We start from the raw sequence: 26984 nt of genomic DNA on the forward strand, positions 1-26984 counted from the left end.
CTGTAAAACCACCCCTTCAAGTGGCGTAGCACTGCATCGACGGGAACGCGGTTCCTGTCAGCGCAGTGCAGTGAAGACGCTGCGCAGAAGGGAAGCACAGCAGTCGACGGGAATTACGCAAGGTAAGCGTAGACCAGGGCTTTGTGTTTCCAAGCCCATGCTTGAGTGTCCACGCTGCATCATAAACTTTAAATTGCTGGACCCAGTCTCAAAGCTGTGCTAATGCATCCATACCACTCTACACAAACTTTCTGTCTCCGATCTGCGGCTTGACCTCCATCCACACAGCAAGTCATAGCGGGACTTGGACCCTAGCCCACCCCTCTAGTAGGGTCCTAGGGCAGACTGATTTGTGTGTGGATGGAAGGGATGGAGTTGTGCTCAAACATGAGTCAGAGTCCCGGCTTCATGCACAGTGTGTACATACCCCCAGGATATGGCTACACTGGAATAAAAAACCAGTGGTCAGCTGACTCCGGCTGGCTTGCCGGACTAATAATTGCAATGTAGACCCCCTGGCTTGGGCTGGAGCCCGGGCTCTGTGAGCCTGGGGCTCAGAGCAAAGGCTGCAGCCCCAGGCCAAACAGCCACACTTCGATTCTGAGCCCTGCAGCCGGAGCCAGCTGCGCCCGCTGCGCCGGCTGGCCCAGGCTCTGAGACTCGCTGCAGTGGCTGTTTCCTCACAGCGCAGACCTTCCCCCAGTGACTTGCCCAAGGACACCCAGGAAGCCTGTGGCAGAGTTGGGAACAGAAAACCCAGAGCTCCTGGGTCCCAGCTCAGGCCCCTGCCCCCGGTTTTATGCCTTCCCCACCCCTCCCTGTTCTTGCTCCTCTCCCCTCAGGGCCGGGCAGCCAGGCCAGCAGCGCTGCGCGGAGGAGGCGCTATAGGAACCGGCAGGGGCGAGGGCGGCGCGGGGAAAGTGGGTGGGTGTGTGGGGGTGGCGGGTGCTGCAGCGCCCCCTCTCGGCACTTGCCGGCCCCGTCCCGGGCAGCCGCGAAGGGCTCTTCGCTCGCGAGCCCCTTTGTGTGCAGCGCGCACCCCCCCCCCCCCCCCCCACACACACACACACGCGCGCTCGGACTCTGGAAGCGGCGCGCACGGTCTGGTCTCCCGCTTCTCCTCCCAGCCAGCAGCACGGAGCAGCCATTCCAGGGCCAGCCCAGCCCCGCGCCTTCGCCTCTAGTCCCCCCTCCTCCTCCTCCTTCTCCCCCCTCCACGGGTGTGCACTAGCTTCCCCCCTCCCCCCCCCGCCTCAAGGTGGAGGAACGAAAATGCCCCCCTCCCCCACCCCGGAGAGAGATTAAAGCAAGCAAGGCACGAGAGAGGTGTGGGGTGGGGGGACAGAAACAACTCCGAGAATCCAAGAGAGCGCCCAGTGCGCGTGTGTGTGTGTGTGCAGGGAAAACAATACTCCAAGTTACCTGCCCTGCTCTAGGAGAAGCTGCCTGCTGGGTCTCTTGCAGACATCTGCAGATTGGTGCTTTTTTTTTTTTTTTTTTTGGGGGGGGGGGGGGAGAGTTTTTTTTTTTTTTTTTTTTTCTTCCTCCTCTCTCTTTCTTTACAAACCACAAACGGATGTGAGGCAGGGAAGGTGTTTCTTTTGCTCCTGAACTCAGGCACCTCTTGCTGAATCTTCTCAGCCTGCTTGGGGGGTTTTGTTGTTGTTGTTTTTAATTCTTATTTTTGCACGAACGTTAAACCCAAAGAAAAGAAAGAGAGAGAGAAAAAAAAGGACAGGAGTTTGCTTGATGTTTTAGTGAAATGGACGTAAGATTTTATTCACCACCTCCACCACCACAGCCTGCAGCCACTCCTGATACCCCTTGTCTGGGACCTTCTCCCTGCCTGGACCCCTACTATTGCAACAAGGTGACTTGTGTTTTGTTTTGTTTTGTTTGAGGTGCTTTATCTGGGGGGGTGTTTTGCTGTGCGTGAATGGGAGCTCAGTCAGTCTTAGCAGGCTGCATACTGAGTTAACCTCTCAAGCAAAGGCAGCCACACCGAAGCCATTCTTGCGGGTAGGAGTTGTTGGGGATTTTTTTTTGGGGGGGGGGGGGGGTGTAGTAAAATGTTATATTTTAGGTAAGCTCTGGGTGTTTTCCAAACACCCCGATGGTGCAGGAAGGTGACAGTGGTTTTTTTTTTTTTTCTGATTCCTTCCTTCTTGCTGGGAGCCAGCCCGTGTGTGTATGTTTCTCTCTCTCTCGTGGAATGACTCTAAAATAAAATTCCAGAATAGTTTGGAGGTGAACGAGGTATGTTGGGGGGGGGGGAGGATTTTTCATAACATCTTCCCCAAACTGGAAGTCTAAGTAGCTGCTCTGAGAAGCTGTGGAAAAGGATGCCCAGGTGGGATATTTAAACGCACAGGTAACTCTGTCTTCTGTTAATCCCCCCAACCCCTCCCCCGCAAAAAACACCCAAACAAACATAAACTCTCTTGGTTTGTTTCTTCAAGTCACAACATAATGGAAAGCCCTGTGTGAACTCTCCAGTTCATGTGTCAAGCCTCGCTAAAAGCCTGTACTTAGCAATTTGTGATGACGGGACCATGCTTTTTTATTTTTTGTTCAGAATTAAATGGGTGGTGACAAGTTTGTTCTGAACAGAAGATCGACTTTGTTCTGGCTGTGCAACTGCGTTATTAATTCCTCTGTAACTTGATTAAATCACTCTAAATAGAGCTAATGTCTGTGAGAGAAGTTTACTACAAGAGCCCGGGAGAAGGAGGAATTGAAAAGCAGGCTAGTGTTATTTACAAAAGACCCAAGCACTGGGTTTTCTTGTACTCGTTTTGGCGCTACGATCCCGGAGCACTTCGCGATCCTTTTGCCCACGAACAAGAGACGAGAGATATTTTCATTATTACTACCTCACTGGGGTGAGCCAGATAGTATTTTATGCATGATCTGCACTTTCTCTGCTGTTGTGGAATGGGCTTTGCCCGTGAATAAAACGCTAGCAATAGGAAATAATCAGAAAGTGCAAGCTATCCAACGCACTTCTTGAGCACACCCCCGCCAGGGGAGAAAGCTGGGAACAAGTACGTCTGCAAAGATTTGTTTAAACCTGTGTGTTTTAGGCTTTTGTTTAAAATCTGTCTTGGAAGGCTGTTGTTGCAGGCTGCAGCAGATGTTTTTGCAACGCTCGTAGTAGTTTATGTAGTCCGCAAGGAGACTTGCTTAGTATTTCTTTCAGTGGGTTCTGTGCCTGCTTATTGCCACCCAACCTTTGCAACACACGTTCCGAGAAGGGGGAGATGGCCAGGGCAAAGAAGCAGTACTCTGTTTAACTTGTTTGAAAACACTACTGTGTTTTGTGTTTGTCCATTGTCATGATGAGTTCACATGTCACAGAGATATTTAGGGCTGCCCCCTTCGCTCCTGGCAACTGCATAGATTCAGTGATAAAAATAAACAAGCAATAAAGCCAAATATAATCTGTTTAAAAGCAGTGTCTGCAACATTATGATGAAGCCCCCTCAGTTTTCAAGAAAGGTTTCCAACATGATCTAACCTACCATTCACAACATAAAGGACCAAATACATCTTTGGTGTGACTCTCTTGTAGTCAACAGAGTTAGAGGATTTAGGGTTAAATCAGGCCCTTTGTAACTGATGCCTAAGGAAATTTCAAAAGAAATCCCACAGGTACGTTTTTAGCACAATGTTTAAGTAACCACCATTTACAGTATCCATGCAGGCTGCCCTATAGATCGGGAGAAGTTTGGGAGAAGAGTGAACTTCGGGAGGTGGGGGGGAAAGGGGGTGGTAGCTGTATGCAGGAGAGTGTATGTGTGGTACATAAGTGCTCATAGTGATGATTGTGATACTGCTTTTGGTCTCTGATTTGCCATATAAATATTTTCTATATTATCCTTTATTGTAAATTATAAATGTAAAGTTCTGGAAAGTAAAGAACAATGGGATAGAATTAATGACATATGTACCAAAGTGTCTGAAGACCCACTTGGCAATGAAACTGGACAAACGTTATTAAACCTATCTGTGATTTAAAGCTTCAAAAAGAAGGTAATGACTTGAATACACATTTCACTCATCATTCTTGAGAAAGTGGGCCAGATTTAATTTAAAAGTTAAATGCTTTGGAAAATCAGGAATTACTTTAATATATTAAATCATTTTCCAATTAAGTGCTTTAAATCATTTTTGGTTGGTTGCCCTGCAAATCGAATAAATTAATTTAGAAAGTCGTTTTCAGATTTTTTTTTACTAGCTGGTTGAAGCTTCTTTTAAGTCATGCCATGTATGAAGGAGCAAACTGTTCTTTTTAAATGCAAATGAGGCACTCATTCTGTAGACAAGTTGTAACTCTTCTATTTAACTTAGCCTGGACTGATAATGGACTTTAAAAATGCACAGTCATAAGACATAATTTTTATGCTTGGAAAAGACTTACTAGGAATATTTTATATAAGATACCTTCTACAACATGGACATGTCTCTATCAAACATCTTTGCCACTGATCATTGATTATATTAAATAGACTGAATAGGTTTGCTAGGCCCTTGAGAGGCATGCATTTACTGAACATTTCATTTTCCACCTCTTCCCTAAGTCTACCCAGCATGATTAACACTGCTGTGAAAATTTATCTGCCCTGCTCTAAACATTTAGTTGCTTTAAAAATATTCAGCCATCACTCATTTTCATTAATGTGTGTTCAGTGGCTTGGAGGAGGTTAATAAAATTTGTTTTCAGCAAGTGGTGGACTATTTGCAGCTGATATCTAAAAGCAAAAGGTATCATTTGCTTGAGTGTGATGGATCCCTATTCCAGAGTAGAATGATAGTCTGTCTAGTCTTGGTTGACGTTGTTTACCATGGGCTAAATCCTGCAATCCTCATTCAGGACAGGATCCTGCTCTCTGTGAAGTCTTAGAAGTTTTGCTTGAATAATGACTGCAGGGTTTGGCCCCTTATCTTGGGGTTTTTTTTAGATAAACATTAAAGATGGATTAACCTTATTCTATGACATATTTACTCCAATAAAACTGCTGCTAATTTAGGTGCATTGCCCAAATAGTCAAGGACTTTAAAGCTTTTTAACTGATCTGTTAATGTGAATTTTATTAATGATCAGATAATTGTTTTAGGGATAAAATTATGCAGTTCACAAACATACATATATAATGTGGGTACCTCTAGTTAGAATGAATTACTCCTGATGCTTTCTTAAAAGAAAATACAATAATGTAGATCAGTCCCATCTTTCTGCTCAGCTGCGTTTCAGGTGGCAATCTTTGTTTCAAAAGACTGCTTAGATCTTTGTTTTAGGCACAAATGTTTAGAACATTATTTTATTTAATCCTGTAAATGCACGTTATGCATTGCATATCTTGCTCTGCAGACTTTTCCTTGTTTGTCTCACATAACCCATTGAAGGAGAAAAGTGAAAGAACAATGCAAACAATGTTGGTTATGGCAACTGTGTGAGGTATCTCTTATACAAACAGACAGAATGGATGGTATGCTGCTGTATATAGGTCAGCCTTTAAAATAACATAGTGGAACTCATAGGCTGGACAGACAGATTTAGGCTTGGGGTAATACTGTTCATCTCTTGAAACTTGAAGCATAACTGCATTTCAGACATTTATGGGCTAATAAGAGCAGTTTATTCAATTGACGTCTGTTTTAAGTAACATCATATCTCTTAATTGAATTTAACCTTACAAAAATAAATTACATTTGATAAGTACACTGTATGAATTCAATAGTAAAATATTGTCTGGGTTTTGTACTATTTTAAGATGTCAGATCATCAGTTTAAATATATACTTACACAGCAATAATGTTCCTTCTGCTTTCCTCATCCTACTGCCATCTCCAAAGACTGTTTAGACAAGAAGAGTTGAAACATTTTCATGTTTTCAATTTTATGGTGTTTTCATGTGTTGTTAAGTATCTGCTCACATAAGGATAAGTAATATAATTATATTTTGACACTGCTAATGACAGGGATGCTGACCCCTGCCAACAGTAGGAGAGAAAATAATGGTCTTTACTGCTCCCAATGGTTAGCCTTGCAGAATTATGAACTGGATTCTAGTCTAGCTAGTTCAGAAATAAAGAAGCCTACAACTCATTCATTCTATACACACTGATAGTAGTTAATGCAATGGAAAAATACAGGCTAGTTACAGAGAGAGAATGTAGCTGTTTAAAAAATGAGAGGATAAAACCCTCCACAAAAATCAAAGACTAAACAAAACGAAAAAGCTGTGTATTACGGAAGGGAAAAAATACGGGTAATATTTTGTATACAGATAAGAGTCTTGTAAGTGACTTGACTTCAATGGACTGAAGTATTTACAACATTTAAAAATATTTTGTGTTTTCAGGCCTAACTACAACATGGATAGTCCTCTTTACAAAATGTCCAATGAGTATATCTTTCCAAAGTCTACTTTGTATCTGATGGCTCACCACTCATACCTTCTATTTATGATATTCCTAAATGCTGAGCTCTCCAAGGAGAACTCTAAAACTAGAATTATGTATTTTTGAGGGATTTTAGAATGTCACGTAACTCTGGATGATTTGATTAAATCTTTATGTTGGGTAGGGTGTGTTTTTTCTTTCCCCTAGACAACTTTGGTTATCTAGTGCATGACAGTCATACTTGATGTTTGTTGGTACTTCTTAGAGAAAAGATTAAACTGTCATGTTATTGTTTTCATCTGTTGTTGATTTTTATAAGCTTTGTAATGGGTTTCAGAGAAATGTCACATATTAAGAAGAAGTCGGATGAACTTCTTTTATATTAGACCCTAGTATATAATCCCAGAGATATAAGCAAACCTCAAATACACCTGCTTGGATTCCAGTATTTCTGAAAAGATGTGATCCTAATTTTAGTAGAATATAGGAAATATTTTATATCTGAGCTTTTGAGAACTTTCTACAACCATATTTTAAAAACATATTATCCATCATACTCTAGATTTTCCTATTTTTGTAGAACATTTTACACCTTTGAAAGATAATATATTATTGTTCCATTAGAAAAATGAATTTCAGCATTGCAACACTGCTTTAAAATATCTATCGTGAGATCTAAGGACAAAAAGCTAAAGCAGTACACTGTTGGGTGTGCTAAATTAGGAGTAAGCATTTTTATTCAAATTAAAACATAGCTAATGTCACTATCCACCATAAGGACTAATCCAGTGAGGATTAGGGCCTGATCCAGTGAGGAAATGAGTACTCAACTCCCATTGACTTTAGTGGGAATTGAGGGCATTTAGCACATTTACAGGGAGCTTGCAGTTCCTAGAATCCTGCAAAACTTCCCTTTTTTTTTCTAAATCAGGATTTTCCTTTACATACTATTGCATGAAAATGGACTGTGTTTAGTGCTCCATTTTTATACTATACTTTTCAAACGAAGCAAGTGTTGTAATCACGATAGGCAATAGACCAAAATTCCTGGAGACTGAAATCCCATATTGAGAGCAGGCACAACAGAGCATGGGTAGTGGTAGTAAAAGTTCCCCCCGTGCTCTAGCAATGTGACTCAATATTAACTTAAAGGTACCACTTCTAGTGTTGAGAGTGTGGTCTCCAGGTCCCTTCAATCCTTGGTCTGCGAAATTGACAATAGTGACAATTAGTGGCAGTAACGGTTTTGTTCATTTCTGTGAAGTGGATACATGCGTTGTGAACATCTAGCATAGGCTGTAAACACTAAAATGTTCAGTTTAAATCTGGCCTAATCAATTTAAGCATAGTGGTGGTGCTGGTATTATACAACCTATGTACCAATTTTCTGCCCAAGGAGTAATTTCTCATTAAAGAGGCTGAATTATAAACTACTCAAAAATGTGGTTTATAATGGAAGTGCCAACAGACTGTTAATTATAGCAGCACTTCCATAATACTTTAAGAACGGAATTCACATTAACCTGAATGAGATTTTCTTGGTCATAACACTTTCCCCTACAGCATTCAGTTTGAAAATGGCAACATGGTAATATACTATACTTAGATACTGATTGTGTGGCATCAACAACAACAGTAACAAAACTGCTTTCCATAATAGTCATTGCTAAGAGATAAAAATTCTTTTCAGCTAGGTTTCCCAGGATCGGCTTTCTTCAGTGCTGTTCTTTAAGCAATTTTACGTTAATAAGCCAAGAGTTTGACTGAAAATAAGTGTTTAGTTTCTGATTTTTGAGTTAAATCTTCAAAATTAACTTGTTTACTACAAAAGTCATGATACTGTTGTCACTTATAATATTTATGCTTGTGGTGTTCTCTCTCTCGGTATCTTTTATACAGTATATTTTACTTTTATTTTTTGTGTTTTATTTGGCTGAATTGATAGATGTATCTAATCTTCTATTTGCAGTACACATATATCTAAGCACTTTTCCTCAACTATTTTGTTAGTGTTTCTTACTGGTCTGCCAGTAGATTTGAGATAGATCCTGAAAGCATAGTTTCCTCCCAAGAAACACACTGCCTTCCAAGTCAGAAAACACACTTGAGTTTCATGAATATTTGATAAATCCAGGTTAGTGAAAATGTCAGATTGTTTTAGCATACACCTCCTTGATTGTTAGCTCATCATGCTATTTTTGATTGGTGAAGATAGTTTTTTCAAAGATACAGGCTGGCTAAACACAGAAGGAGCTTTTTGGGTAGTGTTTTTTGTCTCCTAATGTTGTTAGAAATCTTTGTATGGGTTTAAAGGTTCCAGGGGAGCTACAGCTGCTATTAAATTTGTTCCAGTAAGGAAATCCATAATGGGGCCCAGTTCCGTATTCCTTATTCAAGAATAACTCCCACTGAAATCAGAATGTGATAACCTCTGCATAAGGAAGCCAGTCAGAAGGAGGAATGTGATGGATACCACATGAAGGTGAAGATCTATCCAGACAATTATTGCATGAGAAGAGAAAGGATATGCATATTTCTTATTCCATTCTCTATCCAAACATATTACTTATTTTAAAGAAAGCAAAACACACAGAGAGAATTAATACATTCCTATTTTATAGTATAAATAATCTGTTTATAGGTCATCTTTTTGGTCAAAATGTCATACAGGTTTGTGTCTGCATACGACAGAAAATACTTGTTCCTTATGTGTATATCACATTTGTATCAGCCTGAAATAGTGATAAATAATACAAAGGCAGAAAATAATAGTAAAATGAGAAGATATTTTTTGAAAGGTTATACTTTCTCATTTGGCAGATGCAGTTATGTACATTAGTCATAGAAACCTGCAGATAGTAGAAGCTTAATATCAAAGCTAATGATTTATTTTATGTTAATGACTTTCTGCTAGGGCATAAAAGACTGTTCATAATGAACTCTCAGTGCTGTGTTCATTTGCTAAGGCTAATGGGATAATCTTTCTCAAAATTAAGCTTTTTGAAGTAAATTATGATGTTACTTTTTCAAGTTAACTCTTGAAAATGTATTTTAAAACTAATCTTTTAGAAACTGCTTGTATCATTAATAGAAAAATATATATTAAATAAACAAGTGTCTTCATTAACAGTTTTACTAAATGATGTTGGCAATGTTTCATTTTTGTTTTATTTTATTTCTAAAGATGAATATTCATGAAGTGGAGTTGTTAAATAATTTGACAGTGTGATCTTAGTAGAAACAGGTCTTTGAGGCATAGGTGTTTTAGTAGATTGCATGAACAGACCAAAAACCCTTTTTCTTAAGATTGCTAGCCAATGATATGCAAAATGGTAGTAAAGCTCTTAGTTTTGCATTGGGAAGGTTTTAAAATCATGTTTACAATTAGTTATAACTAACATATTTCAATAAGAGATAATTTGCCTACTAAAGTTCACATAATGTGCTAATCATGTGTAGTGGTTAATAAAGGCCTCCTATCACACTCCCCTGATGACTATAAAAGGCTATTATGGTCATGGCAGCAGTTCAGGTACAGCTGCTGTGTGTTAATAATGCATCATTGTGCCACTAATAAACACAGCAAAGGTCAGCACCCCCAATCACCTAAAACACCTATTCTCTTTCCAAAATATTTATTAATCCCTTAAAAACATATCTATTCATTTTCGTTAGTCTGGTATCAGTTAATGATACTCTAGAAACTTGTATGTTAAAGGTTTTGCAACTTAAACTGGGTTGTAGAAAGATTAATAGATATTCGTATTAGTCTTTTCTCATAAACTTTTTTTCCCCCTATTTCTGCAGTCTGTGGTTGCTTTAATTCAGGATTAGAATAACTATGGTCATTTTTACAACTTGATGTGTTGCTTATTATGACAGTTTCCCCCTCAGTTAGCTTCAAATTGTACTCTGAAGAGAGGCATTTTTTTCAGCAGCCAGGACCCCTTAAAGAAAACATAATGAAATGTGAAAAAATTATGGGTGTAATATATATTACTCCCCACCCACATATACTTTCTTTAGAGTTCATATATGATACGTTAGCAACCTATTTATTTCTTATATTTCCCTTTTGGCATAAAATGCTATAATCGTAAAGGGTTTAAAATTTATTTTTTGCAGACAAAGAACATGTTCATATGGAATTTCCATTTTGCCAAGGAAACATGCAAATCAATAGACCAGCACTTATCTGCATTAAAATTAGGTATACTGTAATTTATGAGCATAGTCCTATTGTATTTCTCTTGAATAGCCTCAGATATTCTTTAAGGTAACGCTGGCTATGTCTTCCCAGAGAGAAGCAAAAGTGTTAACTGAACGAAATCTTGTTTTCGTATCTTGTACTATTGTCTTTTGTTACTCATTTTGAAAAGCTCATGGTTTTTTTCCCTATATGATTTGCAGACGAATGCTCAAAAGGCAAAGAAATTTAACTACATATTTGTCATCAAGAGAAATGAAAAAAGCCTAATTAGCTGAAGGGTTTCTATTTTGTGTAGCACAGTCTACAATGGTACATTTGTCATGCTTTAAATATATAATACATACAATGAAATATGTACTGGCACAGTTGTGATATATGTAGTGTCTGGCTCTGCTGCTATTGTTTGTAGTCTCTACGGTTGTCATACGTTGTTCTTCGCACATCATACCCTTACAGCAAAATTTGACACAATTTCTAGCTTTCAGTCCTGCACCATTTTCATTTCACAATATACATGAGTTTGACAGGGTGTGTTGAGGACAACTCTGGCAAGCAATTGATATTTTGAAGTGGCAAGCGTTTCAGCAGCTGCCTGCTTGTGAAAAAGGAATGATAAGATATACTGTATTGTTAGTTTCAAGCAAAGCATTAAGGTTTAAGCTCTGTAAAAATGTACACATTATTCGTCAGTGGTGAAGCAAGCCTTTTATGTTTTTTAGAGCTTAGCTCTCTTGCTGATGTGAACTAGAATGACATTGGTTTAATGGTCAGTAAATGAATAGGAGTACTTTGAATTTGAACTGCTGCCAATTTTGCACCAACAAAGAAACCGACAAAAGAAAGATTTTATGTGAAATGCAAAGCACAAGCAAATTTTTGTGGGGGGAGGGGTGTAGAAAAACCCAACATAAATAATCTTAACACAGCCCTGTAATGATACTAAAATTGTTAAAACACATCCTTTTTACATGGCTCATCAGCTACAAACCTAAGCTGTTTCATCTAATGTTCTTTAAAACCTGTTGTATTCACATACTCTTTTAGAATATATTCATATGGAATTTACAGTGTGTTTTTCTAAATACCACACTGTGCCCTGAAGGCCTGTTGGCAGAACATCAGAGTTGTCCACTGCTGGAGTTCCCAAGTCTGTCTCTATCTGGTAGTGGGAAATTGTAGTTTAATCAGTTATGGCACTTTCAGTGTGTAACATTCATTAGTAAGGCAATTTGTCATGACTGTTAATAGTCAAGATGCATCTGCTCTCTCTTCAGTTAGAGAACATGATAAGTAAGAAGGCAAATATTTCAGTATCTTTTATTAATTTGTTTCAGAATTGTAGTCCAAGGTTAGTTGCTCAAAATACACACAGCAGCAGATTAACAAGCACAATATATTCATTTTTACTGTGCCCTTCTTTTATAGATTTATGACTTTAAAGTATACTAATGCTATTGTGAGGTGTACATTCTTTGATTAGGTATTAAACAGTAACTAAGTTATGGGCATGACATCTTTAGTGTTCATTTGAAAAGAGTCTACATGCATAATATTTTCTAGAGAGCCTCATAAGTTAAAATGTAGGGTTCATGCAGTACTGAAATACTAACAATAGGTTCACCTAATGTACCAGTGTTTAATGCATTATTTTAAGTGGATCATTTTGGTAGCTGGACAGTGATTTCCCAACTTTAATTTGTGACCAGATACCTTAAAATGTTAAAAAGGATACTGCTGGTGAATTACAAACATCAAATGTCCTCTTTTCCCCAATAAACTGCCTTGTAATCATTGTTCTAAATGTAAAAGGTTATATTGTTTCCTACAGTCAAAAAGATTAGTTTTTTCACATATAGCTGATAACTCTAGTGTATTACGTAATATCATCTCTTTGCATACAAAGGCTTTTTGACATATTTTCATTTTTAATGAAAAACCCCAAAATGTTGAACATAATGATTTCTTTAGAAATTGAACCCAATCTTGGTAAAATCCGTTCTTGCTAGTAACAAAAGCTGTTACTGTTTAAGTTTCCGTTCAGCAGTTAGTTGGTACGCTTCGCTGAATGTTGTCAAAAAGGCTTTTCTCTTGATTGACAACCCCGTAGGAATGTGAATGGAGATTTTAATTGCATATCATGTGCGCATATCAGAGTGAGTGGATTCACTGACTCTGCTTAGCTCCATATCTCTACAGGTCAGCCATGCCAAAAATACTTTTTTTAATAAGCAATTGATATATTTTCCAAAGGGGGAGGGGAAGGTGTGTGCAACTGAAGAGTGAATTATAAAGCAAAACACTTCTGTGCTTGTAAAACTTTTTCAGCTGAAAAAATGTGTTCAATCAGTCTTTAGATTGTTTTAACAAAAATTAAGATATATTTTGATTTATGTAAATTCATTTCAGTTGTAAGTTGGCCGAAGACTGCCAGAACATATTTTTCTTGTAGCGTTTGCTAAGAGAAGTATGTTTATCTTTCTACTTTTTTTTTTAAAGGGTACTTTGAATAAAATTAGTTTTAAAAAAAATAAAGCCAGGGAAAAAATGACTGCGCTCGATTGCCCTTCGGTAACTTGCACCTTTACATAAGACATGAGGAAACTGTGGGTTTTTTGTACATGTGAATAGTGACCGGGATTCTTATACATATTGGGCCTCTCCAGTCTTTACTTGGGCAAAACTCTCACTGATTTCAGGGGGAGATTTGCCTGTGTAAGGAATGCAGGAATGCACTACTTACGGGTCTGATTGCAAAATGGTGTTTTTCCATTGATTTTTTTCATGGGAGGATTGGGCCTAAATGCTGAATTTGGGGGAGGGTGTTAAGTAAAAAGTGCGTTGTTGTAAGATGACGTTGAGAAATACACTTAAACATTTTCCATAGTGAAACAACAGCTCAGCTAAAAACAGTGAAGCCAAAAGTTCATTATGACAAACAGGAATGTTTCAGCTATCATAGTGATGTCTTAAACTGGATTCTGGTTTTCATTTTAAACCAAAGCCCACTAACAAAACACCACCAATGGTATTTTTAAATTGTTTTTAAAAATATGAACTCTGAAAGAAAGTGGCAAGGCTGCTTTAGGGAACTTTCAATGGAACTCATATTCTGCGCACAATGGTTTGTATTATAAAATCCTAAGAAGGGTGGTAAATAGCTGCACTGCTCCAGAAAGAACCCAGTTAATAGTTCCTGTCCTGGTTCCTCCTTGCTCTGAGAATGCAAGTATTCTCCTATTTATGCCTCCTTACTTCATTGGGTAGGGCCATGTTACATTTGAACATGTTGGCTCTGTGTGACTGTATACAGTATGGGGATGAAGGGCGTAAATAATTCAGAGATTTTTAAGGCCAGAAAGGACCTTTAGATAATCTGGTCTGACCTCCCGTCTAACAGGCCATAGAACGTCATCCAGTTACTCCTATCTTAAACCTAAACTTGTGGAATCTTGATTCTGCCCTCTTGTGCATCCATTCTGTGATTTGAATAAGGCTGGGGTCTTGTGGGAAGAACAAGATGTGATTGTGTAATTAAAACTATATTATAATGCATGAGCACAACAGGGCAGAATTAAGATTGTCAGGCAACTTAAATCTGGCATTTCCTGACTTTTGGGTGCTTGACTTCTCAATTTAAACAGCTTTCTTTTAATGTAGCTTTTTGGTATGTGAGTGAGGCTATGTCTACATTGCAGTGTAAGCCCAGAGTTTGAACTCAAACTAAAGCCTAACACTTTTGCCATCTACGCATAAATCACATTAATCCAATGCTCAAAACCAGGGCCCAGGACACGGGGGCGTGTAGGTCTGAGCCTGAGTCAAGCTGGGACTCGGGGTTCAAACCTTATTGCTTTGCAGTGTAGGTGGAGCCCCATTGGACTTGTGCTCTGAGTGTCTGCCGAAAGTATCCAGCAGTCCCACGGGGCAACTTTCTTTCTTCTCTGGAGGATCAAGTTTTCCCATACTGCACCACAAACAAAGAGCTAGAGCAGCCACATTTTGGGAGGGCATTATGAAGTCTGGGATATGGGTGGTCGGATTCAGGCTCACAAAATGCAGTGTAGCCACTGAAGCCCTAGGCTGGGACCCAGGGTTCAACAGTTCCTAAACTTGGGGTAACAAATGAAGATAGACACTCAAGCCCTAAGCTAACGAACACAGGGTCTGCTAACTTTTGAGTTCTACTAACCCTAGGTTTACATTGCAGTATAGACATATCCCGAGACAACGTAATGGGACAAATTAATTCCTTTCATGTATCATCAGCAGGTTTGATCCCTGAACTCTTTTAGCATGGCAGCACAGACTGCAACTACTGGAGCTACAGAGCTAACTATGTTAGCCGGTAGCCTAAGGAGGGGATGGGCTGCTGGTTCCATGTCCTGGGTCTTGGAAAGTGGCAAGGTGGAGTTTGGACCAACTGTTCCTCATTCCTTCCCACTACAGATGCTTTGCAGCTTCCATTGTAGGATCTGCTGCTGCTTTGGTGGTGACAACACCCAAGCTTAGGAAATTTATGTGTAGATATTGTTTTGGCATGCTGCCAAACTCTTCCTGAGAAACGTAAGCAAGAGAAAGGACAAAGTGATTTTTCTGAGTAAAATCTCAGTGGAATTTCATAAGACAAGGCCCTTCTCTAGCCCAACGGCTTTCACACTGCCAAATTTCGAAGGCCTGCTGCAATGGAGGTGGTACAAGATCTTAAAAATTACAATAATTTTTTATAATGAAAAGTGTTAGGCAACCTAAATATAGGGGTCACTGCCAGATAATCTGTAAAATAGTATAATTAAATATACATTTACAAAATGATAATAGAAACCTTACTGTAGTATAGAATGATTTAAAAAATTGTCTATTATTCACTTAAATATACTTGTTTGCTAAACTTTTTGGAGCAGACTGTTGGTGTAAATTGGTTTAGCTCCACTTAAATCAGTTTACATCCGCTGATGATCTGACCTGTAACATTTTCCTACGGTGACTATACCGAGGCTTTTGTATGTAACAATGAAATCTCAGAGAAGATAAATGTATTTTTGACATGAAACATATTATTCAGCTGAATGTGTTTCACTTTTAAAGATGCCATTACGATAATGAACTTTATCAGGCAAAAAATATTGCAGAAAAAGTATTAAAGCCGTCCCTTGCTTGTGTCATTCTAGTTAAGCCTGTGTCCCTTTAAATCACTATTTTCAGGAACTGAAAATACATGTATAAATGTTTATTCTTGAATGAAACAAGACATGGAATTACATGATTTCATTTTGGAAGCATATACTTTTGTTTTTTGACTTTTTTTTTTTTTTTTTTTTTTTTTTTTAAAGTGATGTATTTGTCTGTGGACTCATGCACAGCAGGAAGAAAGACACAACATCCTAATGTAATTTAAATAGGTGGCAGATTTCTTAATTCAACTCCAGTAAAACTGTCCAGGAATAACAGGTTCAGTGCAACCTGGAGCAAGGCTACTCTTAGTCTCTTTCTGACACATAATTAACTGGTGTTTGAGCACCACTGCTGAATCCTGCCCTCCACCCTTTCCTTATATTTAAGGAATATGGTGGATACAAGCACCAGGAGTGAAATGAGTCCCTTGCTGAACCAGACAAAGAGCCCACCCACAGGTAACCCTCCCTCATTCCTGTTCTCATGCTTGGGTTCTCCCAGGATCTGTGTATTCCTTTAACCAAGTATCTTCTCTGGACCCATGCCGTATTTCAACAATATGAATACAACACAACCTTCCCTGCTTACTGGATGTTCAGGATACTGAGGGAAGGTGAAAAATCCATGCCCATTCAGTAGTGAGAGGAAAATGCCTTCCCTGTCCCCAAAAGGCTCTGTGAACTCAGCATGTTCAGAAACACAATCCGACACTCACCTCAGGAGATGTAGTGGGAATAGTAATCCCGGGGAGTCAAATGACTGCACCTGAAAAGGGTAGTGGCTTATGTGACATCCCACTGTGTGGCAGCCAATCAACTCTGTTTCCTTCAAAATAGCCTGTTGTCATGACGGTGGTGGTGCATATCCTGCACACATGCAGCACTCTTTCCCTTTCTCCAGGTCATGCAAACATCTAGGGCCCACTGTCAGGGATGTGGGACTATCCCCTAAGCTAAGAGAACTTTGGTTATCTTTCCCTGCTAGCTTGGACAAAACATGATGCTAAGTGGACAGCATTTTCAAGATATACAGTAGGGAGTATAGAAAGAATGAGCTGAGTACACACATCTCTATATAATTTCTTTAATTTGTCCTGCTTTTACAAAAATATGAAAATTTGACAGTTAATTCAAAAAGTGGACTTGGGATCCTTTGCTATCTTGACTTTTGCAAGTCAGCTACTTATCATACTTATCCATCTGCACCTTTTTAAGGTATATGTCCATGTTAACTTTGTAGTGACTCAGTTCTTCAGACTGATTCAGAGCATTGTAGCTCCAAAGGGAACGTAATGGTCTACTGGGCTAATACTCCAGTTTCCAGAAAAGTTGCCAAGTACAGATTTACATGACAGCTATTAATGTCAGTAAAGTCGAGTTATTTTGAAAGTTTCATAAATGCACATGTACAGAAGCCATTATAGTCCAATGTGTCAAATCTTTGGTAACCTTGCTTAAGATCCTAATCCAGGTAATATTTGACTCTATGGTTGTAGGCCCATAGAAGTTCCCCAGCTGTGGAGACTTCTCTCTGTTTCAAAGGGAAAGGTACCCCTTCTTTGGAGTCCCTGAAATGCTCCTTTCTTAATCATTCTTCAGTAAGACCCCTGAGATCCTTCTCCAGGGGATTCTTAATTGTCTGACTTTATGTCCTTCCATCAGAGAGGAACATCAAAGGAACTACCCTCCAAAGATATCAGGGAATCCTTTTGACAGTGCCATTTCTGAGGTCATCCAAGGAGAGGATGAAAGACCAAATGTAGGTCATAGAGAGAGATCAATCCCCAGGCCTCTCCAGCCATGTGTGTCTGTGTTGGATTTTGGAAAGAGATCCTTTAACACAAATGCAGTTGAGGAGGATGCCATCTTCAGGCGCACGACTTGGACCATTGAGTAGAAGATATCCCCTCCTCTCAGGTGAGAGTCCCTCCACCCCACGGTTTTCTGCCCTTCAGGCTAGGTGACATCTGTCCTTCGACTATAGCCAGAGTGCAGGGTTATTTCAGTGCTACTCCTGTAGTCCAATACATCATGTCTCTGAGCAGCTCAAAGGGAGGAAGATCAATTAAAATTCAGAATTATGGAGCCCAGGAGGCAGAGAGCTCATTTACATGATTCTTCTTCCACTTTGCCACTCCACAACTACCTATTATAGAGGTTTAATTTTTGTTGTTTTTGTCGTCTTTGCCTTTATAACAGATAGATCAGCCTGCTGCAGGCCAGGTATCTCTGGCTGTATGACTAAGAAGGTGGCAAATGTATTCTGCTGGATTGGGCTTTGAGTTTTGGTTTTTTTCTAAAGATTACCCTAAGAGAATTAAACACAAAGTAGCAATGTTTGAAATAATGTTAAAGAGCCTCTTTAAACCCACAAAAGCAAGAAAAGTCAGAATTAAGGTTGGAATGCCATCATAAACTTGAAATTTTCTAGTTTCTGCAGCACATGTTGTGTGAAGGATTATCCATTCTTTGGTGAGCCCTGCAGTATCTAAACACTTTTGGGTGGGCTAAGACTGAAGTTTCAGTTTACTTCTGAATTTTCTTGCTTTTGTGAGTTTAAATTTTATATTATAACAACATTTCTTGGCATCAGTTTTTATGCAGTTTATTTGTAGGAGAGGCTAATTTTGTAGAAGTCTGTCACAATAGATTTTAAAAGGTGAACTCCATTATATTTTATATTTTCTTGACAAAGAAATGATACAGGTGACAGAATTATGACAAAAATAGTTTACATAATAATTCAACAAATCTCATATATTCTTACCATTTTGTTCTTTATTCTAACAAGGTATGGAACCATAACTGCAATTATACCTTCACAGTGCTTTATTATATGGATTAAAATTTAGTCCTAAAGCTCTTCTTACATTTTACATACACCATTTGCTCAGGACTGCTGATGGCTGTCAGCAGCTCTCCTCAGTACATTCGCCAGTTCTTTGCGTCTTGTGTTTAAATTCAATGCAGCACAAATATAAAGCTCCCATCTCTTTGGTGTTGAATTTGTAATATGTCTCAGCATTTATAATAACTCTAAATTAATTCATTATAGTACTGGACAGAATCAGACTTGAGTATTTGTAGAAGAAGGGGTTTATATGTAAAGGACACATTTTCTGTCTGAAAAAAGCATGTGTGGCTATATAGCGTGTATGCTATACTTTGTGTATATGTATTTCTAAATTAGTTGTGTCACCTCTGTTATAAAACTCCCTTTCTTCCTGCAGTACGCTAAAATTGCCTTTCATACCCAGTGTAACCTACGAATTGCTCCTATGAATGAGTCACTCCAAGGTTGTTGTTGTTCCTTCTAACTCCATTTAATGTAAAGTACTGTGCTCTGTGTTATGTCCATCTTGTTGTTCAGATGGAACAGTGTCTGCTCAGATGGAAAAGCAGAATGCAATACCAGAGTACATTTAAAAGTAATGACATCTCCAGAACCTCTCTTATATTACAAAAATAACAGTTCTCTTGCACTTATCAGTGCTTTGACATTTAGAGAGTACAGAGTAAAGAGTAGGATGTCAATAGGCCCAATCCTGCAGCCCTTATCAAGCCAAAACTCCCATTGATGTCTGTTTTAAGGACTGCAAGATTAGGGCATAGTCAGCTACACAGCCCCATCTTAAATAAAGATTTACATAATCTTTCTTCACTCCAAATACCCTCCAAATTTCAGGATTATTGCATTTTAAATATATTGGTAGCTAATGAACTTTTATTAAGCATACTGAATGTTATCTTCTCAGATGGAAGCAGAATAGCTGCTTCTCCTCCCAGCAGATTTAAACAAATATACATCCAAGAGTCCAACAAATGCAAATATAAGAGAACTTTTACTTGCCTACCTTAATTACAATAGCACATTTGTTAGCCAACTCTTATGCAGTTAGAGCGATGGTTAAGATTCATTTGAGACCTTCCTCAAAAATTCTCCTTCTGGTTGAGACTTCCCTGCTTTGTTTTAGCCCACGTTTATTCATTAGAACACCAGAACATAAGAATGGCTACACTGGATCAGATTAATGGTCCATCTAGCCCAGTATGCCGTCTGACTGTGGACAATGCCAGATGCTTCAGAGGGAATGAACAGAACAAGGCAATTTTTTGAGTGATCCATCTCCTGTTGCAGAGTCCCAGCTTCTGGCATTGAGAGGTTAGGGACACCCAGAGCATGGAGTTGTATTCCTGACCATCTTGTCTAATAGCCATTGAAGGACCTATTCTCCATTAACTTATCTAATTCTTTTTTAAACCCAGTTATACTTTTGGCCTTCACAACATCTACTGGCAACAGGTTCCATAGGGTGACTGTGTATTGTGTGAAAAAGTACTTCCTTTTTAAACCTGCTGCCTGTTAATTCCATTGGGAGACACTTGATTCTTGTGTTATATGAAGGGGTAAATAATATTTCCTTTATTCACTTTCTTCACACCACTCATGATTTTATAGACCTCTGTCATATCCCCCTGCCTTAGTCACCTCTTTTCTAAGATGAACAGTCCTAATCTTTGTAATTTCTCCTCATATGGAAGCTTTTCCATTCCCCTAATCATTTTTGTTGCCCTATACCTTTTCCAATTCTAATATATCTTTTTTTTGAGATGGGGTGACCACAACTGTATGCAGTATTCAATGCGTAGGTGCACCATGGATTTATATAGTGGTATTATGATTCCTTTTTAGAAATTTAGAGGATCAAAGGATTCTGAAGAATTGGTAAGAGTGTGACAAATGCATCCATTGGTCTTCTCTACTTTTGCTCACCAACCTTGTGCTGGGAGTTCTGAGACAGAGCACTCAGTGTCAGAATGACCACCTTGGTCTGATCATCGTGGCTATCACTACACGATGGGAAGGCCATGCTAATCGCTGCTAGCTTCCTCACAGGTTTGATGCCAGTAACTATGATAAATAGTGCTAATAGTTGGCAGAGCACTTGGGGTTCAAGGGCAACCAGCATGCATGAAAATGTGGCTTTGGATAAAACATTCCCATCACTTTCCCTGACTACATCCCTTCTCTGTCCTGCACAACAGGAAACATGTAAATCTTGCAGACCTGGTGTTCTGTCTGTGATTCAGATGCAGTGCATATGGGTGCATTATGCAATATCTACAAGTGTTGTTATTCAGGGTTTTTTTAAAGTTATCTGCTTCTTTTCTAAATCCATTTCTCATTTGGAATCTCGCACATTGGTGCAAGATGCTTGCAAATTACCTAACTCTTTATTTTCCTAATAGACAGGCCTTGTCCATGTTTGCCTCTAATTTATTTCCTGGAGAGGTTTTTCTTTCAGAATGTGGTTACTATATAGTCTCAGAGACTGCATCTGTATTGGGAAGTTTTGGGAAATAGTCCAATGTTGCACTAGCACTGCAGGTAATTCAACAGTGGATGATTTTCCAAAAATTCCCTGTGTAGACAAAGCTTAACTGTGTCCAGCACTTTAATGTAAGTATTTTATCTTGTCCACACTAGATATTAATGCTGAAAATGGATTAGTTAAAGGGGAGCCATGGCTATCAGCCTTTCAGCTATGGATCACTTTCCTTGGATACTGAGAGCCTGACAGAGTTTAAGAATGTATTTAGCATGGTTTGGTCTTGTGTATACTTGCTAGCTAAACAGCTATTTTAGCTTGAAATAGTTTATAAGTGCTTCAGGAACCAATATACAAATGCAGAAAGGGTTTGAAAGAGTGACGGAGAGGGGGTGTGTGTCTAGCAGACAAATATTTATCCACCTAGAAGCTGGATTTGCTCTGAGGAACTGTGTTGGTTTCTTAGCTATGCAATATACAATTTTAGAGTGTCAACATTTGCATTTATTTCATGGATTTGAACAGCTCTAAGGCCATTGTGCCCATTTCACTTGTCAAAGTATTGTATGTTAATGATGGATTTTAGTCATGGATTTTGCTTGTAAACATTAAAACTTTTAGTTTTTAAACTTAACTTTTTCATTATTATGGGATAATTTGTGTACACTTGCATGTATCTTGGGTTTAAATTGCCTTACTGTGGTCAGGTGATGCTCAAACTAGATCTCTTTCCTACAGTAAAACATTTATATAGTCATTAATATCCTCAGAAAGGAGTGGGGGGAATATGTTTCCCTTTAGCCCTTCGTTACAGAAAGATAGGATACATTTTTAAAAAGACTTGAGGACTGCCATTCAGATACAGACACGCACTTATTTGGGTAGTTATATTTTGTGCACTATATGCTTCCTTGTATGTAACACATATTAATACAATTGAAATCTGTGAACAATTAGCCTAGAAGCCAAATTCATGGACAGTCTATATAAGCCATATACTGAACTCTGAATAATCTTTCATTGGTTGTGATATTTCAATATATTCAGATACATACATGCAATATAATGTAATATCCTTTTGGGATCAATGAAGGAGCCATGAATTTAGATTACTAACCGTTTAGTTGAGACTGACTAGTTCAGTACCTGGAAAACTGATCCTAGCCAAGTGTAAAGTCATGTACCATATAAACTAAAGACTCATGTTGAGTAACTATCAGATAACAACCAAAAACTTTTATTTTATAGAAATAAAGTATGTCCTATTTTAAAAATTGTTTGAATTGGGACAAATAATTGCCAGTAGGAGGGATTTTTATATATACAGGTGAGTTAAAAGGTGTACGTTTAACAGTGGTATCCTTCAGAGTGTATGTCTGTTGATTAACTGTGATAGAAACAGAATTCTGAGTCAGTAAAATGGGATGTCAATTTCATAGGTTTGAAGCCTTCAGAAAGACTGGTGTTTAAATGACAAATTAGTTTGGTTTTTTTTTTTTTTTTTTTTTTTTTTTTTACAAATCTAACAAAAAACCCCAAACCCTTATACTGATTGCTTTCAAAGGATTAAAAAAAGCTAGATTTTTTTTTTTTTGTCACAGAATCCTGTAAAGATGAAGTATTGCCACTAAATGCCGTTTTCCAATATGCTCTGTGTTTGGTGTATGCCATTTATACACCTTTGTGTGTGTGTTGGGGGGGGTGGGGGGGGTGTGACAGGGTAGAAAGAAAGGAATCTTCCATTGGGAAACAGCACTTGGAATTGCCAGTGGGCACTACTGCATCTTCTTGGTTGCTGTAACTCCTATAGGTGATAGTATGATGGGCACATGCACCTTTAGAACACCCCCTTGTGTCCATGTATAATGTCACCAGTATCCTTAGCTTCTCCACCCCCTGCAGGCGATCTGCCTCATATTAGGTCTTCTGTGGCTCAGCTCTCCAGCAAAGTCACAGAGTCCAAACCCTTCCTTAGAATCCCTTAATAAAGGCCATCTTGAACAATAGACCCAAATTAACCAAAACAGAAGATCCTTCACCCCCCTTGGGCTCTACTCATATTCCTCTTTACTCTTAGTAGAGAATTATTCCCAGACTTTTTCCCTCTGGGAGACCAAATGCAGCATAAATCACACTGATCTTCCGCCCCTCCTGTTTTTCTTCAGCTTTTCTACTGTGGTTCTCTTCTGTTCAACTGTTCTCCTGCTCAGACACTGATCCCAGGACTGTCTTCCTGGATCTTGCCCCCTTTCCAGCGCCCACTGCAGGGATGAATTCTGTTTCTGTAGCTTTTCTAAGTTGGCCTACTTCAGGCCAACAAGAACAAGCTGGGCCTTTTCCACCAACTCAGCTTGCTCAGTTCTGATAAGGCCTTAGCTAGCTCCTCCCCTGTACTGGAGAGGCAATGAGTTAATCACCTCACAGGTGCAGCAAGCTCTAATTGTTTTATTTTTGTCTTCTTTTCTGGCAAGTGACAGAAGTTCACCCCATCACAGGTAGCAGTCCCCTATCTGGACAGAATGACTGTAGAATCTTTTAAGTCAGAGATTTCTTGACTTTACCCATCCACTACTTTACCCCAACCTTCACTATATGCTGAACTTCCATAGAGTAGCACAATGGAACTGCACTGAGTCTGTGGCCTGGAAGTGTTGGACTGTGTGTGTGGGGTTGCGGAATGCGGTGGATGGGTTGGTGCCAAGGTGTCTGGGGTGCTTGTGTTCGTTTCTGGCTTGTGTTGGTGTGTGGTGTGGGAGGTCTGGGGCTGCTGAGATATCGGGGGAACTGGACACTGTCTAGGGATAGCTGGGTGCTGTCACAGACTGACAGGGATATCTAGGTGGGTAACAATGTGTCTGTGGTGGTTATGTCCTATAACGGGGCTGATTCACCCCTTTGTGGTGGTGATTTCAAGTGGATCTACGTAAAGAGAATAACACATTTCTAGAACAGTTTGAGATATATTTAATGAAGAGAGTACATTTTGTAACTCAGGCTACTTTAGGTTCAGTTCTCATAATTTATTTACATTCTGGGAGTATCTATATTTAGTGCTGCATAAATTAATAACACTATTTTTAGTAAATGCAAGATATAATCATTTAATTTGGGGCTAATGTGTAAGTCATGTAGTTGGGCAAGTGTACAGCAATGTCATTAACTTGTTTTGATTTGCAGGCAGTGATGTATGTGGCAATGTCTGTGAATATTCCTGCTTTTCTTATGCCACAACTACCTCGTTTGCCAAATATGGCTATGATCCTTTGTCCATGTTAATTGAGAATGGCATCCTTATTGACCATGTGCAATTTTTTTTACAGTCATTAAAATGCTGTCCAAAGACTACACAACTGAGGAGAACTGCAGAATAATACATGGTGCTTGTTTATCTGTTGTTATAAGCCTTCAGTTTTATCCCACTGAAATGAATGGAAACAGGAACTATGATGTCTGTATGCAATGATATTATTATACAGCAGAAATTCCTTTTGGAACATCACCCTTAATAATTGGTCCAGGACATGCTTAAAATAATTTCATCAGCAATGTGTCTGTTTAATGTTTCTTAATGTTTCTTTTTCTTTTTTTACCCTCTGAAAAACAATGAAAAACCCATTAAGATAATTTACATTAGTTGTCCAAAATGGTGTTTATTTCTTTGATAATAAAGGATTCCATTCTTTTGATTAAATTTATGTTTATATTTGACATTTTCCAGGTGTACATAAATTCACATGACAGTTAGTCTACATACTCCTAGTACCTAGTGCCAGGTTGAGTTGAATTTGGACACATCACATAAATAAAAGTGGTTTTATGTTTCACCTTCATCTGGTAGGTGAGCACTCCACCTTTTCTTGTGAAACATAATCGGTTTTGACATGGCAAAATTAGATCCTGGCTATTTATTATCTGCTGAAATAAAAAACCATAACTGGGAAAGCATGTAGTAAGTCCATTGGAGCAGCTTGCATAGAGAGGGAATGGGAAGGCTTTCCAATTTTATAAGCTCAAGGTGATTTTCTCTAACACCTAGAGCGTTTTAATTAATTACCCTGAAAGACTGAGTAAATTATTATTTGAATACTTTATGGCATTACATGTTAACATTTCAAGGACAAAGTGCTGTACTTTGCTTTTCAACAATGCTTCATCTGTCAGAATATATCTTCTGAATTTATGTAGTATACTGCAGTGTAAAGGGTAGTCAGAACTTGAGTACTATGAATTATTATGAGGCGCCTGAGTCAAATATGATCTACTGAAATGGGATCCTTAATATTTATGGACACCTGGTATGGACACCTGCAAATTAACAAAACCATAGATTGTGTCTACTTTTTGTTATTAAGATTACATTTTTAATGTAAATTCTTGCTGGGTTTTAACACAAATTTTTACATAAAAGCATTCATGGAATGCCACTAAAATGTTTGTTATTGTAGACTTGGTTGCTACAGATGTTTCCATGAAGTACAGCTTTATGTATTTGCAGGAAAAGGTAGTGTTTCATTTGTACTTTTTGGAACACATTTACTGAACATCACCATTTTCTTTTCGTCAGTGACTTTCATTTTTGACACTTCAGGCTTGGGAGAAAGCCTTAGGATATGATGTTGGCTCACTGGAGATACTTATATGTTATATTGCATAGAATCTATTTACATGTAGAAAGTGTGTGAAATGTCATAGGTTGTTTAGCTGACGTTTCTAATGAGTAACAAGCTGTACTCTACAGATATAATCTTTCTTCCCACTGTAAGAGCACACAACCTTTTACTAACTTCATCCTACCATCAATAGATTAGATTAAATCCCCATTTACTGCATTATATTAATATTTTCAATGGCACACTAATCCAAGAAATAAATGTGTCAGTTTCTATGGCTACACTGTAATGAGCACAGCCATAAGAGAGTGCCTTAAGGCCACATAAAAGACTTAATGTACAGATTGAATAGGAGCACATTATTTATTACTAAGCTATCAAACCGAGAAAATTTAGCGATTTCATTTTTTAAATTTGCTCATTTGACCTGGGTCAATTTTCTTAGCTGATAATATTCAGTGTTTTTAGTACCACAATGTTTTTTCAGTTTTAAGGATAAAGTGATTCACACTAATTTGTTTCAGAGCTGTTTTGTAAAATGAATGATTTTATGTACCTGTAATATTTATTGATAGTTTTTTTTTCAGTTTTAGTGGCTTGAAAATTAAATAAGACTCTCACAGCCCCTTAGCACATTGAGGAGAAAAGCCAATTAAGACAAACAACAGAAAAAGCATAAATGAAAACAGATTGTACAACAACATAAAATAAAATAAACACACCTTCCTTCTCTGCCACAAAAGGCTATAAATGTTGACAATGGACTAACCTGGCAGTGCCGCAGCATGAAAGTAGATTGTGGTATGTTGCCATCTATCTGAATCTTAACCACAACTCAATATCCAGTAGCAACAACATTTGAAATTGACAAGCTCATGTGATGCCAGGAGTTTCTGTATCTCATTCCAGCAAGGCAGGGAGATCAGTTTCCTTAGAGATGAATTATAGAGGTAAGCCCCTTGGGAAGGCCTGTCTGAATGCATGCTAAAGTACAATGACCAAAGGGCCTGCTGATTAGAGGAAGTCTAGGGCCAGATCCAAGTGAGTGACTGTAGTCATATAGCACCTGCCTCCTAAATCAGAATTAGTGTGAGTGAAGATATTAGAGGCAACATACTCTGGGAGAGATGATTAACTTTTTTCTCATGATATTGTCCCTCCTTGATGTCCAAAACACAATAGTGGTTTTAGAATTTACAAATCTTTGAAAGGTATACGGTAGGTAGACCTGAATGCAAACTAGGCAGCCAGCAAAGAT

At 38.6% G+C, this 26984-nt stretch overlaps 1 protein-coding gene across 3 annotated transcripts in view; it reads left to right on the forward strand.

Annotated features, from left to right (window-relative positions):
* The first annotated feature begins 1531 nt into the window (after positions 1–1531).
* Positions 1532–26984, forward strand: part of TOX (thymocyte selection associated high mobility group box) — a 251738-nt gene continuing 226285 nt past the window's right edge. For 2 of the 3 annotated variants that reach the window (XM_067553725.1, XM_067553727.1), the window contains exon 1: positions 1532–1870. In XM_067553725.1, coding sequence (XP_067409826.1) covers positions 1763–1870 — 108 coding nt within the window. In that variant the 5' untranslated portion in view covers positions 1532–1762. Of the gene's footprint in view, positions 1871–2666; positions 2883–26984 lie in introns of those variants that run through there. The other variant, XM_067553726.1, reaches the window with a different exon arrangement.

This window comes from Emydura macquarii, unplaced genomic scaffold, assembly GCF_026122565.2.
Source record: "Emydura macquarii macquarii isolate MOO-44397 ecotype Brisbane River unplaced genomic scaffold, CSIRO-AGI_Emac_v2 contig_1477, whole genome shotgun sequence".
In the NCBI taxonomy this organism is placed as follows: domain Eukaryota; kingdom Metazoa; phylum Chordata; order Testudines; family Chelidae; genus Emydura; species Emydura macquarii.